Source organism: Anomalospiza imberbis, chromosome 2, assembly GCF_031753505.1.
Source record: "Anomalospiza imberbis isolate Cuckoo-Finch-1a 21T00152 chromosome 2, ASM3175350v1, whole genome shotgun sequence".
NCBI lineage: Eukaryota > Metazoa > Chordata > Aves > Passeriformes > Viduidae > Anomalospiza > Anomalospiza imberbis.
Genome location: NC_089682.1, coordinates 75572045 through 75589795, shown reverse-complemented (window position 1 = coordinate 75589795; position 17751 = coordinate 75572045). Strand labels below are relative to the sequence as shown.

The 17751-nt window shown below is 40.8% G+C and overlaps 1 protein-coding gene across 7 annotated transcripts in view; it reads right to left on the bottom strand.

The window, feature by feature from the left end:
• Nucleotides 1-363: 363 nt before the first annotated feature.
• The window catches only part of EPHB6 (EPH receptor B6), a 47935-nt gene continuing 30547 nt past the window's right edge, over nt 364-17751 (bottom strand). For 6 of the 7 annotated variants that reach the window (XM_068182789.1, XM_068182790.1, XM_068182794.1 and 3 more), the window contains 11 exons: nt 11870-11994; nt 10698-10860; nt 9813-9927; nt 7022-7077; nt 6787-6906; nt 6145-6392; nt 5026-5241; nt 3847-3996; nt 3505-3698; nt 2112-2267; nt 364-1085 (listed from right to left, as the gene is read on the bottom strand). In XM_068182789.1, the coding sequence (XP_068038890.1) occupies nt 977-1085; nt 2112-2267; nt 3505-3698; nt 3847-3996; nt 5026-5241; nt 6145-6392; nt 6787-6906; nt 7022-7077; nt 9813-9927; nt 10698-10860; nt 11870-11994 (1652 nt within the window). In that variant the 3' untranslated portion in view covers nt 364-976. Of the gene's footprint in view, nt 1086-2111; nt 2268-2986; nt 3052-3504; nt 3699-3846; nt 3997-5025; nt 5242-6144; nt 6393-6786; nt 6907-7021; nt 7078-9812; nt 9928-10697; nt 10861-11869; nt 11995-17751 lie in introns of those variants that run through there. The other variant, XM_068182792.1, reaches the window with a different exon arrangement.

The following is a 17751-nucleotide window of genomic DNA, read 5'->3' as shown; positions in this document are numbered from 1 at the left end:
AAATATTCTGTGCCTAATGGCTAGGGTGAGAAAAAGAGGAAGTATTTTTCAGCAGCAAATGGTTTCAGATTTTTTTCATTCTGCTTTTCATTGTAAGGGGTTCAGAAGAAAACAAAACCCAAGATCTGGGTACTCAGGATTTCTGTGTATCACAGGTTATGCCTTTCCTCACAAAAATGGGCTTGTGAGAACCAGAACCTATTTGTTTCCCCCTTCACTTGCAGGTCTTGCAGGAGGGATTCTAGGAATCGTTGTTTATTCTGTTGCAGTCCCATAAATAGAGATGGATTGTTCCTCACGTCAGCACAAAAGATTAGCAATTCCCATTACGGAGCAGACCCAAGAACTGCACACGAAATAGCATTGAATTTCGATTCTTTACTCTGAACCTGTGTACCAGGTGACATCTGTTTTTGCTTACCACATGCTGTGCACTAGCTGGAACTTCAGTTCCGAACTGAGCTGGCACACCAAGTGATAGCCTGATGCTCATCTCCATCTGAGGAATAATCTTTCACACCACGATGGCATTCTTCTGAAAAAAAAAGCTAATTTTTTGTTGCCTTTATTATGTCTTTGCAGTTTTGCTGGGCTCTCAGCCATAAATAAAGCCTGCTGATGACTTTGTAAAGTTGTCAGATACCTTTTGTTGGCAGACAATAGGCAACAGGTGCTTGTGATCTGTCCAAGCCATTATTCCATCTCCACCCCGTGTTATTATAACCTTCCCTCCCCAAACCCATTCCCAATGCATGAGATCAGCCACATGTAACTGTCACCAGTCATTTAGATCTGCTTTCAAATCATGGCAAGGCTTGGTTTTTGTTCATGGAACAGGACACGTAGTGTGCACTCTCTGGGTGCGTTAAGTCTTCAAGTAGCATACTGACATCTTTTTCTTACATTGAAAATCCCTCTGAATTCCCCCAGAACCTTTCCAGAGTTTGAGACTAGTGGAATGAGGATGATGTAAACATCACACTTCAACTGGTTCAAGTTGATTCAAATGGACTCGCATGAGCTGGATGCTGTTTAGAATCTTCTTCTGGTGGCCAACAAGGGTGATTCCAATACGCTGGATATCTCTGCAAAAACAACAGAGGACACAGAAGTTGTTAAAAATGAACTGCTTGCTATGAACAGTGTCAGTCCATTTTGCTGTAGATGCAAATAAATGTGTATGGATATGTGTGTGTGTGCCTATCTGTGCCTGAGAAACAGCTGACGAGGCTTCTGCTTTTGCTTGACAAATGTGTGTGGGTGGAGGGGGTGTTGTCAGAACTTGGTAGGCACAAAAAGAAGCAGTGCAACTGGGCCATGAAAAGGATCAGAGGGCTGATCTCCTACAGAAAAAAAAGTGTTGGAGTTTTTTAGCCAGAAGAGAAAGGCTCCAGAAAGAACTTTCTCAATATATAAAGGGGGCTTACAAGAAAGATGGAGAATGACTTTTTACCAGGCCCTATGGTAACAAGACAAGGGACAGTGGTTTGAAACAGAAAGAGGCTAGGTTTAGACTGGAAATGAAGAAGGGCGGTGGGACACGGAAACAGGTTGCCAGAGAAGTTGTGGATGTCCCATCCCTGTAAGCATTCAAGGTCAGGTTGGTCAGAGCTGTGAGCAACATCATCTAGTGAAAGGTGTCCCTGCTTAAGGCAGGGGTGTTGGACTGGATGATCTTTAAAAGTCCCTTCCAACCCAAACCATTCTATGATTCCAAGAATGTTTGTTTTCCTGGATCCTGTCTTTTACATAACACTTCAACCCAGTATATGGTATGGCTGGTTCCACACATCTGCTTAGAAGTGCTTGTTATTATCTGTGCTAGCTGTCACGAACAGTCTGATATAACTGGCTCTCTGCAACACTGACAACACATTTTCTGATGCGCACTGGATCAGAATTAGTGTTTATAGATACAGATTACAAGTGTATCACAGCATGGATGCTGTCCAGAGGCCCTAGTAATATGCAAGGAACAGTAGCTACTTTGCTTGGCACCCTTCTTTTTCATGTATATGTATTTTCCATATAGCAAATTTCTCAGACTGCTTTCACTTTCTGCAAGGAAAACTCAGTGTCTGGTAACTGTTGCTATCTGCTTTGTTACTTACTCGAGAGTCATGCGTGATATAACATCAAATGTAGCCAGACCGGCCTGGTCAAAATTCTCCTTGTAGCGGCCCATCTTGATAGCATCCAACCACTCGTGGGCATTGCTAAGGGAAGGGAAATCTGGAGGACAGTTGCTCAGGAGAGGCTGAGATGGTCTGCAAAAGAGGCAGGTTCTAAACCCCAAATTATCGGCATCAGCTGAGCACACTAGTAAAATAAAAATTATGAGAGGGAGAGAATGCAACCTCCGAAGAGGACAGAATGAAGAACAATGACATTTGCTCTTCATGCCCTGGCTCCTAAAGTCCCACCTTGATGTGCTGTTTCTAGACTTCCAGTGTCCCTTTTTCTGCCTGAAACAATCAACCAACTAAAGGAATTGATTCTCCCTTCCCATTGCCCATACTTTCTCAGACACATTCTCTTCTGGTTGCCCAAGATCCTTTCTTGGCCTAGACCTATTAGCTGGGCTATGAACTGCAGTGAGGAGGTTTCTGAAAGAGACCTTATACACCTTTTTTACCTTTGTGACTAGGTCTTCCTCTCCTAAATGTTCTCTTTTGGTCAGATAGTGACCTATGAGACACTGAGTGCGTTGTTTCAGCTCCAACACCCACCAGATAGAAGAATTGCACTAAAAGGCTGAAGAGATGGCTGTTTACATATGGTATTTGCTCTTTTCCTCATCATCTGAACCTGCCCCAGAGTTTTAACACTCTTTATGTGCTGCTTTTAGTAAATTGGGCATGACTAGATACTTTTCCCCTCCCCCAGATGTGGAGTCCATTCCACCGAGACAAGATTTATAACCACAGGGAAAACCCCTCCAGGCCAGCAGGATGTAATTTCGTCATCAGCCCAGCAGCCAACTAACCTTGGCACCGTTTATCCCTCCAGAGACTTCTTCTTTGCTGACCTCCTGCCTCTCGTTCCATCAGACTGCAAAATGCAGTTGGGAAAATATGGGATGTAAGCTGCAGTTCTAATTATTCTTATGTAGAGAGTTCCTTCCCTCCTTAAGCTAAGGTCTTCTTTTTCTTCATCATCTTTTGTGGTCACACAATATGTTGAGATCATAAAATATCTCGTGCTGCTGCACCCAGATGTGTCCCTCCCTTCATTCCCTATGATCCCTCAGTCATTCATCCTCAGTGCAACTCATCGAGATTTCTCTCCTGTCACATTCAGCACTCAGACCTCCCCGTTAACTGAATCAGGATATACAGCTCTTCCAACCTGCTTCCTCTCTTTTTTTCCACTTCCTCTTTGTTCCCAGTCTCAAATGACAGAGTCAGAAAAAAAAAACTATATAGCCTGATTTCTGGCTTCCCTTTCCTCATGATGCCTACTGAGAGACATGTCCTATTATTTTGCATTAAATCCTCATCTCACCTGCTGGTCCCAGTGCCAATGGCTTTGAGGGCTGATGGCTTGCGAATCATTTTATCCAGGGCACTGACTATTTGCTCAAATTTGGGTCTCTGTACCCTCTCCTTCTGCCAGCAGTCAAGCATCAGCAGGTGCAAAACAGTTGGGCAGTCTGGGGGTGGTGGCAGGCGATAGTCCTGGTCAATGGCATTAATTACCTGCAAGAAAAGAAGAACAAAGCTTTATCACAACTGGGAAAATAAAAGACAAAAGAGCTTCAATCACTTGGCGTGTGTGGCTTTCTTCTGCTTGAATTGATACAGCACAGAGAGGTAGATGTACATCCTCACCACTTCCAAAACTTACATCCTGATTGGACATGTCCCAGTAAGGCCTCTCACCGTAGGACATCACCTCCCACATGACAATGCCATAGCTCCAGACATCACTGGAGGAGGTGAACTTGCGGTACTGGATGGCTTCAGGGGCAGTCCAGCGGATGGGGATTTTGCAGCCCTGGCAAGCAGACAGAAAGCAACCAGAATGTAGTGAGGTAAGGACTGCTTGTGAAAACAACATCACTGAAACAATCAAATGTTAGCAGCACAACACAGCCTGGAGCACAGAGCAACAGTCCCATTGATTCTGTCTTGGAAACATTGCTGGTTTAAATTCATACTATGTTCAAGGTTTCCACCTTGTTTTACTGACAAGTATAAATGAAAAGAGAGAATCATGCCTCCTTGATGCTACAAATCCCATGATTTTATACTTTTGCAGCTTTACTTTGCAGCATTTGAATGTGGCATATAGTAAAATCCTCCTGAGTCACAATCATTTGGAAATCTAAATCCATTTAAATAATGCCAAACTGCAGCACTTAGGGACAGATCCACTGAGTAGCTAGCATTAACTCATTTCCTTTTCCATCTTGACCTCTCTAACTACAGGTATGACCTGTAAGATGAAATACCATTCAGGTGCTGGTTCTTCAAAACGCACAGATCTAAAAATTGTTCCACTTTTCAGTGACTGAATTTTTCATCCCCTTCTTTTTTACTCCCACCCCTTTTGCAGTATGTGTGACAGGTGTCACAACTTCATAGGCAATAAGCTCATCTGATGGTTGGTTGTAAGCCCATAAATACACTTAGGCCATTTATCTTTTCTGTAGGAAAAAACCCAACTCTTTCTTCAAAGAGTGGTAGTACAGGATTGCAGTCTCTCCTTAAGTCCTTTATCCTTGCTATAAAAAGGTAATGAAAGGGGGAAGATAATAATTACATCAGGCTGTGAGGTTTGACCTATTCACCATCATGCCACAAAGAACAGCACTGAGACTTCACATGGCAGAGTGGCTCAGATACTCAGTTATTTTTAATTTTTACTGCTTTGGAACAAATAGCCCACAAGACAGAAGTCTCTACTCCATGCTTCTCTATGGTCTGAAGACAGACTACAGAAGGTACATGAAACCAAGGAGGAACACAGGAAAAAATTTTATCTGTCAGCACTACAGTAACTCCCACCACAGCAGTGACTCACCAGACCCCCAGTGTAGGTGGGATTGGAAGCATCATCCTCCAGGAAGCGGGACAACCCGAAGTCTGACACCTTGCACACCAGGTTACTGTTGACCAAGATGTTTCGTGCTGCTAGGTCACGATGCACATAGTTCATGTCTGACAGGTAGCGCATGCCAGCTGCAATCCCCCGCAGCATTCCCACCAGCTGCAGCACACTGAACTGCCCTTCCTTCTGCTGCAAGGGAGGAGGCAAACACAGGCTCTCATGGCCACAGAACATGAAGCCAAGAGGGGAGACTAACAAAGAGCAGGGTAACAATGTGGATTTATGAAGTTAGAGAACACACATCTTAATTTCAGCCCAAATCTGAAGGTTCAAGGCAACAAATAACAACAGAGGGTGGGCTTAAAGCAATGAACCTCAAATAAAATCAGACACTGGTGATCTTTTCCTGAAGGTAAACCTCCTCTTGTGGCCACATCTCCTTTAGCATCCTACATCTAACCTCACTAACTACTAAGATGGCTAAATGATTGTGAGCAGACACATCTGCTTTTACTAAGATCTTCACAATGGCTTCTATGCAGTTCTACTCAATAGGCTCATGTACTATTCAAATTGTACCTGCCAAAGCATTTGTGGCTGAATAAGCACATGAATCAGTAAAAAAGGAGAAGTGAAGCAGCTATACTACATTGATTGTCCATATTTATGCTCCATTACTAGAAAACTCGAAATCCAAAAATAACTGCAAGTTTCATTACAATGTTGAAATTAGAAAATATTCTGTGAAATAAAGTCTGAAAAACATTATTAGAAAGGAAAAATTTGAAACATGCACATAAGCAACTGAAAGGGTGTGTACAAAAACTTGGTATTGTTTCCATTAATTATTGGAGTCGAAAAAGTCTAAAATACTGAAATTTTATATGGTTGTTGAGCCCTTGGAGTGTTTTCACCATGCTGTCCTGAAACCACTTACTGTGGCTATTTGCTATAACTTCTATTGCATCTGAAGAGGGCAACTGAGGACTTAGGAAGACAGGACTGAAGAAGAAGGACAGGCAAAATTATCAAGTCTGAGACTGCCACACAGCGAGATGAAGAGGTTAATGGTTGTGGGAGACTCTGTGGTACCCTGAGGAAGGAATCCAGCGATCCATTCTCCATGAACTCTGTGACAATCATGACTGGTCGGCTCTTGGTGACCACCCCCTCCAGGTGGATGACATTGGGATGCTCAAATTGCCCCATGATGCTGGCCTCACTCAGGAACTCCCGCCGCTGTTCCTCTGTGTAACCTGACTTCAAGGTCTTAATAGCTACCATGTATTCACGCTTCCCTGGGTGTTTTAGGCGCCCAAAGCACACCTCTCCAAACTCTCCTGTCAGGGAGGGAAGAAACACACCTCAAGTAAGGAAACACAGCAATGGATTTTAAACAGATGTACTAAAGCATTCTACTGTGGACAACTTTGGGCAATGCATGGAAATAGGGTTACGGGACCATTTAGATTAAGGCAAAGTCTTTGGTCTAGGTTGGAGACTAGTACATCTTTGGGGTTCAAATGAGGAGTTCTGAGTCTTCAAAGAGTGTTTGAAACTTAGTTTAGAGCCAGCATCTAAGTGTTACTAGCTTAAAATGAATTTTGGTAAAAATGAAGGTTTAGATATGCTGGCACACTGGATGGATCCACTGGTCCACTTCAGGCCAGTAGTGTGCCAGGTTTCAATGTGAACAAGAAGGCACTTTAAATAATCTGCAGATTCTCACACTACCTGATCCAATGACCTCCTCAATCTTGATGAGGGACACTTCAATCTCCTTGGCAAATTCTCGAATGGCTTCATTGGGATCTTCATAGGTTGAAGGATCAATGTAATACTTCACTCCGAGTCCTGCAGTGGGGGAAACAGCCCAAAACATCACCAGAATCAAACCCTGAGACACACAGGTGTTAATGAGTCCTGAAAAGAGACAGGCCCTGGCCATCTGTTGGTCAAACACACTTACCTCGTGCACCGATATACTGCTGCAGGCGGTCTGTGTATGGAGTCTCTCGCCTTTTACTGCAGGACACAAAGGAAAGGAAAGTCAAAACACACACAAGAGTCTCTCATCAGATCCTGGGGTAGGCTTCTCAGTGCAAGGCTCAGAGAATCCTTGAAATTAGGGGTAGAAGATGGATGTTAAGATCCTGCCCATCTCCTGGTAACCAGTGCATGCTCGTTTTGTATGTGGTGGTTTTTATACCACTGTTGGCACGCCCACTTCAGAAATGAAAAATGACAGGGCTTTCAACACTATCCTGAAAAAGAATATTACAGTTCAACATTACTGCCTTGGAAGCTTTATTGCTATTCAGGCTAAATTTGCATTTTAATTTAATTTAATTACAACAAATTATTCTTCTCAATTATAATGTATGCCTTCTTCTGTGATGCCTTTTAAGTTCTTCAAAAACATTCTAAGAACCATTTACTCTAATGCTTAATATGTATAGATCTCCCCCAATTATTTTTCCTCCTGGCTTTGTTTAACAGCATTTACTTTAGCCATTCTATTCGTAAGTATGGTACTCAAATCCAACCACACAGATCCAAACAGATGAAAATCTGTTCCTTGATGTGACTTTTGCATGTGCAGATCAAAACAGATTTTTAATATTGTAAGGTTTATTGCATATATGCATCTGTTTTCCAGTAAGCATAGGTCCTTCTCAGCATAGGCATTTCTCAGATTTCATTCTCCTTCTGAATGTGTATGATTCACCATTTATTTCCCACACAATTATTTTAGAAGTTTCATTCTATTCTTTGTTTGCACTAAATCTATTTGCCATTTTCAAGCTGCTTCCTTTGTTCCAAGCAGTGTTCATTAAAAAAAACAACAACAAAAGGTACATTTCACGCTAGTTTCCAATCATCCTATAAATTAGACCAGATTGTAAATCAAACCCTAGAGTATCCTGCAGTATCCCTGCTGTCTGCATGGATTTGTGTCAACTCATGTTTTGCTGTTTCAGCATGAGACCTTTTAGCTGCTGATTCAATTAGCATTTGAAGGCAAAGTATCATGAAACATTATGTTACTTTTCTTTATGAACATAAGTAATTCTGACATTCTAACAGCTAACTGTATTATTCTTACTTGTCAGACTTATCTCTTTAAATTTTGCTTTCAAAACCACATACAGTTTTAACTTCAAAATTTTTTCTCTTGTGCAAAGAAATTGGCTTTGCTGGGGGCCTATACCTAAGAGCTCTAACTCTGTTGTTGAACCTGAAAGTCAGGATTATTATAGGTTATCTAACAAATTAACTGTTTTCCATATAAAAATACAACAAAACAATTAGCTAAAAGAGATGTTTCACAATGCATATTGCCTGAAAAATGTGTACCAATAATTTATAAAAACAAGATAAAGTCATAGTATTTGATTTTACGTACGTTCAACTTTTTATGGAACTACTCATTTCATCTGGTGTTCCTCATTTTCTGCACCTTCAAACTTACTTTTCTTATCAAGGACAAATTTAAAATAGAAATTTGGTATCTCAACTTTTGCTGAAAAACTGTCTATTAACTGTACATAATTCTTTAAGTACAAATGAATGTATTTTTTATGATATTTCCTCATATGTATATTTACAGATGCCGTTAATGTCTTTCCCCAACACAGTTTTGGTAATATTAACTTATTCTGGGTTTGGTTTATTTTTTTTTAGAAAAATATATGCTTTATTGAGTTGTGCACAGAATATCACATTTTCAGCTGTAACAAGAAATTGTATTTTTAACAGTTCAAAGCAACAAAAGGAGGCAACATTTCAATATAACAATATTTGATAATTATTTTCTTTCCAGGAAGAAAAATATTAAAAGAGAATATATACAAGAGGAGAAAACAAATGTAGAAAAGGGAAGAGAACAAAAAAGAAATCATTAAAACTAGATGGCACTTTCTAAAGTTAAGTAGCTTATACATTTTTTTTAGGTCAGCAGAAAAAGCTAAAAAGTCCCTCTTGTGCAGAGGCACAGTAGAGCAAAGACACAGAAATCCATTACTGACAATCTAGGGGATTAAGTTCAAACCTCAGTAAATTCAAGGAGTGGATAATGACTGTTTCTTTTCTTCAAATAACAAAACCCCCTTTGTTTACTTTTGTACCTCTACAAAAATAGTAACCCTTACTTTTTTCTCTTTAAAATTTCTCTCCTTTTTTTTTACTGTAACTGATTATCTCTACAATCTTTTATATGCCCTTTATTCTTTCCAAAAGGGAAAGTGGTATTTGCTTTCTTTAACCTGTATTTTATGAGCTAGTGTTCCATGGAACCATTGGGGTTGTATAGGTTTTATTCTTCAGCAAATGAGCCCTTGTCTCTTGGTCCTTTGTGAAAGGGTATTTATCACCTTCTAAATAACTGGATATGCATACTTATTCCACCAGTCCTTCTGCACTACATTGTTTCATTCTCCACTTGCTTTCCTAAAATACAATTTACAGTCCCTCCTTCACAGCAATGCACTTAAATACCTTTTGAGTACCAGCTTTGAAATTATTTCCTTGTGTCCATATTGCTAACTAGCCAAATATCAGCTAAGTACATGAGTGGTTTACCAAAGGAGAGGCTCCCCAGATAGGAGTAATGGGGCAGGATCTTTCCTTAATTAGAGAATGGCGTGTCAAGGACATCTGGATAAATGCAGATCAGGTTGTTTCCCTTGGGACGGGGTTATGTTGTGGGGGTAAGGAAGTTCCACTGTCTGAAGTGCACATGAGCAGGTCAAGGAATTCACCTCTTGAAGATGATGGCAAGGATGGCAATGGCAGCAATTACCAAGAAGGCCAGACCCCCGAGCGCTGAGCCCACGATCAGCGGCAGTCGGTCCTGCACAATCTCCGAGCGCTCCCCTGGCAAGGAAGACACACATACACACACATGGATACAGAGGACAGGAACTGTGCAGAGTTTCCCTTCTGCTCACCAAGATCTCGCCCATAATTCCAGCCCTACCAGCCCTTTGCTCACCAGTCACTGTGTTTCTCCAGCACCTTCTTTCCTACATCTGAAAAGCCAGTGCTCCCTCTGAATCCACTTTCTCTTGCCTGGTCCAGTGACAGCTGACAAGCCACTTAAGCACAGGCTAGCTCTGCACCTGGGCTGTAATTCCACTGTCCCCTATTAATGTAGCTTGCTGGTGATATACTTGAGTACCTTCGATCCATACCAAAAGGATGGTGATCATGCTGGAAAGCACACATGCCTGTGTCCCATCTACCTTTGTGTCCTATGTCCCACCTGTCTTTTAGATATTCACAGAGCTTTCAGCTGTAAGCTGTCCCGTGACAGCTGGGGGCCAAACTACAGCAGTATATAGTGCAGTGTACTGCCACATCCCCCTAAAGAGATTTTTACTGGCACACTGCACCTTCTGGTCAGAGGCACAGAGGCAACAAGGAGCAGGGCTGGGGAGTCTGGCAGTAGCATAAACAATACCCTCTGACAGCATGAAGCTTCTCTGAGTGACCAAATCTGCATATGCAAATTATTATAAACAGGAATACAAGTTGAGTAGGAGTGTCTGGTAGCAGTCCTCCAGAGGATAAGCCAATACAGTCAGGGACACAGGAAACTGGAAGGTGATCATGTGCAGACCTTGGCACAAAATGGCAGCACTTACCTCCTGTTAAAGTCTGGAAATACATCTTCCCACTGTAAGGGCCGTAGCCGACTGCTGTCCTAGCACGCACTTGGAAGGCATAGATCTTGCCTGGGCTCAGACTTGGTATCGTGGCCATGTTGGTCTCACTAGTTAAGGTCAATGAATTATCCTCATCTTCAGCCTGTGAATGTCAATGACCAAAAACGAATGTGAAACTTCTGCCTACACTGCTCACTCTCCTCATCATGACAGTTTCCATGTCAACCCAATATTCTTTGAACCTTTACAGAGCCTCCCAACAACAGCTGCTATTCCAGACCTTACTTCCTCTCTCACTACTCATTCTTCACTGCTGCTTCTCATTCCCCCAGGCCTGGGCTTCCCACAAAGCTCTGCTAAAGACTCTCAATCTAAACAAAAATGAAAGAGAAAACTTTTTCCTGTGTTTCACTTTCTATAAACTCCAAACTCATGTACTCTCCTAGGAGAATTCAGAGCAAGCACACATGTGAAGCTGTATCCAGGAAGCTGCTACACAAGTTATCACAAATAGCAGTCCTTTTTACGACTAAAAAACAGTAGCCCTGCAAAATCCTGCAAAAGTATTTATGTGAAAGACCAGTAATATGGAATGGGAGTTTGTCTGAACAGCCCCACACATCTCTTCCCCTCAAGTCAGATAGATTAGGAGTCACAAGACATGTGAGTGGAGGACAAATTTGTATTTGCCACCCTGTAATCCCAGCACACAAAGAGGTATTTGCCACTTAGCAAATAGAAGAGGGCATTTCTTCTCATAAAATTTCTTAGAGATGTCTGTCCAGGTATAAATGGGGACACAAGACTTCTTCTCATAAATGAATGACAGACTTGCAGTGAATCCAATTCCATTTAGAAACTTCAGCTCCTTCCACTGTTACTTGTGTCAGCTAATACTAAACTTATTGTTAGCTGCAGCTTTTAACTTTAAACAAGTGTCTTCTTTTTTCTTAAATTTGCCTTGTCCCTAGATGTTTCCAAGTTGGGAAATGCAGATGGACTGATGTCTGATGACTTGTATATCACAAACTTCTGGTATTGCTAGAGTTTGTTCCTTCCTCATAACTGAAGCATTTTTTTTCCACCTTTTTCATCCTGACGCAGGTGTGCATCACCCAGACATCAAGTGCTCAGTATGACTTTTTGCTCACCTTGTCAAAGTAGCGTAGCTGGTAATCTAGGATGATCCCATTGGGCTGGTCTGGCTGAGGCCACGACAGTGTGATGCTGTTGGTAGTACGACTCACCTGATGCATCATAGGCACAGCAGAGGGGACTGGAATAAAAGACAAAAAGGAGAGATTGCAAAGGGATGAGCTTAAAAATTAACTGTAATTGAATATTCCTTAGGATGAGTTAGTAAGTTAGGCCAGATCTTCCTTTAACTTTACTTATTTAGCATTATGAAGCACTTTGTAAAATAATCAGAAGAAATCCAGGCACAATACTACTCTGCTGGGAGATACAGTCATTGACAACTCAGACTGAAAGAAAACTAAGAAATCCACATCCAACTGATTATGCACAGGAGTTAAGAAATTATCTATATTATAGCTGGTATATAATTCTGATCTTCAAATGTGCAATTTTTATGTGCAAGGTGAGAAGGTGCTCCCTGCCACTGCCTTTTTTTAAGATCACACTTGGACAAAGAATACGACGGTGGTGAGAACAAAAGCAGAGCACATTGCTTCTCTTCTGCTACTCCCCCAGACTGTAACTCTTTTCCTGGGGGAAAAAAAATCAAGTATAGGCTACCAGAGTAATGGAGACCTTGTATATGAAACATTCTAGAGAATAGAAATCCACTTCTACCAAAACCATTCCTGAACCGATCTGCACACACATGCACAGTCTCCAGGTTCATGCAAAAGCTAAGAGTGTATGAACTTCATCTTGGGAGAGATTTCCAAGCAAAAATCTCAGGACAATTTTAAGAGAATCTTTCAGCCTGCCAGCTGTCTTTCCACAAAGCTCTTCTCAAGTTTTGCTTTCTCTCTGCAAAGAAAATATCATGTTGCCAAGAAACCTACAGGTAAGCAGCTAGGGTATCCTCATTTTCTTAATGCACACAACATTTTCAGCAACATTTAAATTTTCCAGAAAAAGCATGCCAGTGAAAAGCTGCCACCAAACCCCACTGGTTTTAGAAAACAGACGTAAACTTCCTTGATGTGAAGAATGAAGCAGAGACATTTGGCAAATGATCAAAACCTGCAGAATAGCATTTTCTTCCCTCATTAATCATGAAAAAGATAAAAGGATTCTTTTTAATAACAAGATAAAATTATTCTGAAAAACATATTTCAGATGGGCTTCAAACAGCTCAGGCAAGTGGGAACTAATTTAAAAATGTAAATGAAACAAAATAAGAGTCTAAGCCATAAAATGCTCTCTCTTGTTGTTACTCCTTTTATTTTTTACCATTGCTTGTCCTTCAAACAAGATTACACAACTACTTCACCTGCCAATGAGAATGTTGTGACAAGAATGGAAGACAGCAACAATTAACCAAGACCATACATAGCATTTAAGATGCAAATGAATAACACTGTATTAAAATGTCAGAAGGCAACTGGTCAGTTAACATTTGACCAAGACAGATTCTGCTATATTTAATGTTCCAAAAAGTTTAACTCTCTTCCACAGAGACACAAAGTAAACAGACTGGAGAGGTGCAAACCTAAATGCAAAGCTACATTTCCAGGGAACAGTTCACTTCCTTCTAAGATTTTACAGAATGACCAGAGTTAAATCTCCCCTTAATTTCTCTCCTTCCCACCTCTGACAGTTATTCTTCTCTTGCTTCTCATTTCTTCCCAATCCCTAATTTTTCCCCTACCTGGAAAAATTAATCAACAAGGAAATAACAAAAACATCCCTCAGGTGTGTATCTCTTGACCATGTGCCACAGCATTCTAGAATGTTCCTATTATCGAGATATGTCCACCACTTAGGGTAATCAGATAGGGTAATCAGATGGTGGTGGGGTGGGGGGGCAACCAGGATACTGCAGTCTGTTGTAATAAAAATAGTAATTTCAGTGACACTACTTAGAGCAAAAGCCATTAAAAACTCTCAGAAATAAAGCCAGCTATGAATCACTGCAAGGCAGATTTTCTTTAATCTGCCTCTCTGAGACATAGTTTAGATTTTGATACATGTTTGCCTCTCCTTTAAGGACCTAAAAAATAATGAAACACTGGCCAAGGAGCTCTTCCATCACTTGAATTAAAAGAGATATCAAGATTTCTCTTTTGAAAATTTCATACTAACATGGTATGAATACCAATACTAAGGTGATGTGCAAGGCAAACATAATTGTTGGTGGAGTAAGTACATATTTCCTGTCAGAGGCGTATTATAAGGTTATTCTCTCAGTGTTAACACATTAGGAAATAAAAAGTTCAAGATTTTATGTCTACAGACATTCAAAGTTCCATACCTCTGCTGCCAGAGAAGTGCTAGGTGAGTATTTTCCCTTGTTTGCATGCCAACTTTTAAAAATGCTTATAGCAGAGCTTTGCTTTCAAAGCTTGCTTTTGTCTACACAAATGTGTCCAGGTCTATACTGATTTGCCAGTTTTATTATTTTCTTTTTACATGAGTTTTATAGACATAGACATGTCACATCCCTGTCTAATGGCAGCTGAAATCACAGTGCCTGATTCAATCCAATCTGGGCAGTTGGACTAGATAATCATTGTAGGTTCATTTCCAACTATTTTACTCAATTCTAATTCTAATTCTATTCTATTCTATTTACTGAGAGCAAAAAACATGCTATGAGATCAGATCTTTAATTAAGACTGAAAAAGCAGTTCTCATTATATGCAATTTAAATAATACCAAATGTATGGAAAATTCTTGCCCACATAAACCTAGTTAAAGCTGTAAAGAAGTCCAAACACCAGTTAAATACAACTCCCAGATTCTGTATTTTGTGGTTGTCAGGGACAGGACAAATTTTTTCCTGGCAGCACACACGTGCCTGCAAAACTAAAAATCTATCTCAATCAACAGACTAGGTAAGTAAGGAATGTGAAGGAAGTGCAGACTCATGTAACAATACATGGCAATCCACACTTGTGCAGAGCACAGCCAAGTGCCATTCTTGGCAGACCATGAGCATTTCTGGCACGTAACATTCAGTCCATATTACATTCTATGAAGATACTTCGGGAGAGCCAATGTGACCCCTTTGTGGTTCTGCCTGGAGAAGTCGCATGGGATAACGCCCTGGAGGGAAGAGTGGCTCAAAAAAGCTAGTTCATGTGCAAGGATTACCTCTTCCAGGTGTAAAAGCAGTCCATCCCAACAAGCACAAATTCAGGCAAAAAATGCCAACAGGCCTGCATGTTTGAACAGGGAGCTCCTACCTAAACTCAGACACAAAAAGGAAGTACGTAGAGGGTGGAAGCACAGGCAGGTAGCCTGAGAGGAACATAGAATCATTGTCCAAACACGTAGACACATGGCTAGGAAAGGCAGAGCCTACCCGGAATCACATCTGGCACAGTATGTCAAAAGCAAGAAGGGTTTCTCTAAGTACAGAGGTGGTTCAAGGAAGAGGGGAAAATGTGGGCCAACTGCTGGGTGGTGCAGGGGTCCTGGTGACACAGGGCATCTTCTTCATATCAGTTTTTACCAGCAAGTCTTGCCTTTAGGAACACCAGGTCGTGCAGACCTTGGGGAAGTCTGCAGCTGGGAAGATCTTCCTCATGCCAAATCAGCTGACTGCATATTTAGGCAAACTACACCATTCCATGGACCCTGATGGGATGCATCCTTCAGGCTGATGTCATTTTGAGGGCACTCTTGATAATCTTAGAATCATCTTTGTGACTGAGGGGTGCCTGAGGACTAGTGGAAAACAAATGTCACTCTTCTCCTCAATAAGGGAAGAGGATACAGGGATAGACAGGCAGCTAAGCCTCACCTTCATCCAAAGGGGTTGTTGAGTCTCTAACCTTGGCAATATTCAAAGGTGTTCTGGGTGTGGTCAATTTGCAATTTGCTTGAGGTGACCCTGATGAGCAGACAGGTTGGAGAATACGTTCTCCAGAGGTATCATCCAAGCTTAGCCATTTTCTGACTCTGAGGAGACCCTCATTTAGCAGTACTGACTAGATAGCCACAGAATACAAGAGGAGTTCAGACAACTGTCTCGTGGGTCATCACTCAGCCAGGATTCAAACTAAATCCTGTCAAGACCTGTGTGTTATATTTAGTTACGTGTTTTCTTCCCCTTCAATCTTACCCCACAATCTTCTGAAGTTATACAGTTTGATCAACCTCAGCTAGGCCTCTAATGTTCACTAACATGCCTCTACATTCTCTCATAGTTATTTCACTTTTGTTATCTCTTCAGGTATCCTATTCTTCTCATATTCCAAGCAGATGACATGAAGACCCTAGCTTTGTTCTTAGCTTTGTTCCAGCTTCCCAAACATCATCTTCTAGGAAGATCAGTCTGAATGCAGCATGGAAATTCCCATCTCGATATGTTTATTATCTTATATTTATTTTGAAAATGTCCTACATTTTCCCACACATTTCAATTTAGTTCTGGCCCTTTCTCTAAATACCCAAAAACCCTTTAAAAGTATCTTGGACTGTCTTCTGTCATAACCTTGTACTTTTGCTCCCTATGGATGAAGAGTGCTTTAAAAGGGCAAATGAGTCAGTTATTTTAACTTCCCTTCCCTCTCTTATTAGTTCTTGTATATGCATTCCATTCATGCTTAATAAAAAGGAAAATAGCCTTTTTGACACAAGGTGCCATGTTTTACTTTGTATTTTATACTTATGCTTGCTCAAAAGGTTTCTGACTTCATTTAAACAGTAAGTGAAACCTGAATTTTGAAAATAAGCACATTCATTCTCTGCTCTCAGTAAGTGAAACCTGAATTTTGAAAATAAGCACATTCATTCTCTGCTCATGCTGCAGAGATTGGGCATAGTAAAGAGAGAAACTGGAATAGTTCTTTTTTGTGGAGTGACCATAGAAATTGTTATTAATTCCCAGTCATAGCTGGGCAAATCCATTAAAGACGGCTAAATTGACAAATGTATTTCATTCAGAGGACAAAGAACACTCACACTCTACTTGCTGCACCTGCTGGCTTTAGCCTTGGCAAAACACAACAGCATGGAGCTTTTGACAGCTCTATTCTTATTTCTTTCTTGTTTTGAACTAGAAAATGCCTTGCCTTTGTCCCTGCTTTTGCCCACTAAGTCTACTGTACTCTTTTGGATCTCTTTGGAAAAGCAAACATCTTCAAGCAATTCATCATTTCCCTTCACAGTCTCATATAATCACACTTGGCATTTAATTCCTTTCCTCTTCTCACACCATTTCATGTGAAAATCTTCTGTCAGGTCCTCTTAAACTTCCTGGCACTACCCAAAAGTGTCCTTGTCCCCATTCAGCCTCTTACACAAGCCTTCAGACTGTCTAGCACACATTTCTGCAACGCTACAGATTTTTGGTATTGCCAGGTCCCACTGCTCTGATTTCCACTGATGCAGAAGTCTGCTACATACATTTTCACAGGTACAAGGCAACCTGGTCAAATAACCTTTATCTTCACATACCTCTACTAGCTCTCAGAATTTCTGGACTCAGCTAAAAATCCCAATACACTTGCTCTTAAAAGTCTGCATTGATTTGTGCCAACATTTAAATCTCTGCCGCCTTTCTTCTTTCCTCGTCTTTCTAGGAATGTAATAACTGCCTGAACGAATAAGTTCAGTAGCATTTCTCTGGCAACAAACATTACTACATGCTTCAGTTAAAGTTGCAGGGAAAAAGTGATAGTTACAGGTAGTCACAGCTGTGCACAGAAAAATTTTTTTCACAGTCCTTTAAATGAAAACCTGACTTCTGTCCTTAGACATGCGAAGATATTTTGTTTACCCCGATAAGTACACTTGAAGATGTTAAAATAATGAATAAAAATTTAGTCAGTTTTATTTTTTGTGATAATATGGTAGGAGTTTAAGTTCTTTGCATTTTTGTGTGTCAGGTTCA